The 1,444-nt window shown below is 36.2% G+C and overlaps 1 protein-coding gene across 3 annotated transcripts in view; it reads right to left on the bottom strand.

The window, feature by feature from the left end:
* Positions 1–1,444, bottom strand: part of LOC107706257 (absent in melanoma 1 protein-like) — a 32,826-nt gene that overhangs the window by 9,187 nt on the left and 22,195 nt on the right. For all 3 annotated transcript variants that reach the window (XM_016509921.1, XM_016509920.1, XM_016509922.1), the window contains one exon: positions 725–843. In XM_016509921.1, coding sequence (XP_016365407.1) covers positions 725–843 — 119 coding nt within the window. The remainder of the gene's footprint in view (positions 1–724; positions 844–1,444) is intronic.

Genomic DNA, 1,444 nt, shown 5'->3' with positions numbered 1-1,444 from the left:
TTTTGCTGTTCTATTGTAAATAAATCTTAACCAAAGATTCCTAATTGCATCTACTTTCGGAAGGCCAAATAAAGTGCTTTTGCTTTCGCACTGAAACACACACCGTCTCCCTGACATGGCTTTATCAACACTACTGCTGTTCCTGAAACCACGCTTTCTTTCTTTGCGTGCACATTTGGGCGGTGTTATGCAAATCTTCCCACATTGTGACGTAGATATGTGGGGGCGTGTTAGAATGAGCCGTTTTAGGTAGGTGTGGCTGACTCTTAACTTTTATAAAGAATATCTCTTTGGATTTGAGACTTTAGTCTTTGCAACTTTACAGATCTTCTTTATGCACCAAGAGCTTGTAACACTCCAAAGAGAAAGGAAAAATTTAAATCGCATCATATGACCCCTTTAAGCAGCACAACTGTTTTCAACATTGATAAGAAGCAACAAATCAGAATATTAGAATGATTTCTGAAGGATCAAGTAATTGCTGCTGAAAATGAAGCTTTGCCATCACAGAAATAAATTACATTTCAAAAACATAAAAAATTCTGAAAGGTAGAGTATGTTGCCTGCAAACATATGCATCTTCAAAACCTAGTGCCCTTAAGTGCACATTTAAATTGATGTACAAAATAAACATCAGAAGTGAGAGAAATTAAATTTATATGTGCATGCTTATGTGAGCATATCAGGTCAGCAAGGAGGTGCACAATGTTTGTTTGCCACTCACCCTCCTCTGATCACTCTGATTGAAATAGTGTCTGTAAACTCCCATGGTGTGGCGTCCACAACATCACCACGCACTTCAATTCTCTCACCGGTCATTCCAGGCTTGTCATAGATTAACATCTAACAGAAAAAAAGAAACTGCTAAAAAAAGTCCCACCAATCTTTTCTACAAAGACTGCATTGTTTAATATTTAACCATCTAAACCACTAGAGGCAGCAGATGTGCTAATATTGGACAAGGGACAATATTCCTTTGTCCTGCACTGACAGTGAAACATGTCCATTCGCACCGTCCTACTTTTGAAAGTCACTTTTATTGTCTAAAAACCTTAAGGCTGCAATATTACACTGACGACAATGTCAGAGAAGGAAAGGACAAGAATATGCAAGAATGAGCTTGACAAGCCAGTTTCGGTGACCTTTTCTAAATCTTTTACATTGCATCTGATGAAGAACACAAGAATGTCAACCAAAACTAATTCAGTAGAGATGTATGCGTAGTAAAAACTATGAGTTGTCAAATATATAAAATACACGTTTAGTAAATGTCACCGTGGCAAGTTGAATCATGCATACTGGAAAAGCTTTATTGTGGTTTCCAGCAGACAGCAAACCTGAATGACTGAATGTTAAAAATGCTAATAGAAATAATAAACATTGTCTTTTCAAATAATATGAATAATTCTATTATCCAATAACATACAATTATATTTACTATATA

The sequence above is a fragment of the Sinocyclocheilus rhinocerous genome, unplaced genomic scaffold (genome assembly GCF_001515625.1).
Source record: "Sinocyclocheilus rhinocerous isolate Xijiao unplaced genomic scaffold, SAMN03320098_v1.1 scaffold53, whole genome shotgun sequence".
In the NCBI taxonomy this organism is placed as follows: Eukaryota; Metazoa; Chordata; class Actinopteri; order Cypriniformes; family Cyprinidae; genus Sinocyclocheilus; species Sinocyclocheilus rhinocerous.
This window is presented reverse-complemented; position numbering and strand designations above follow the sequence as displayed.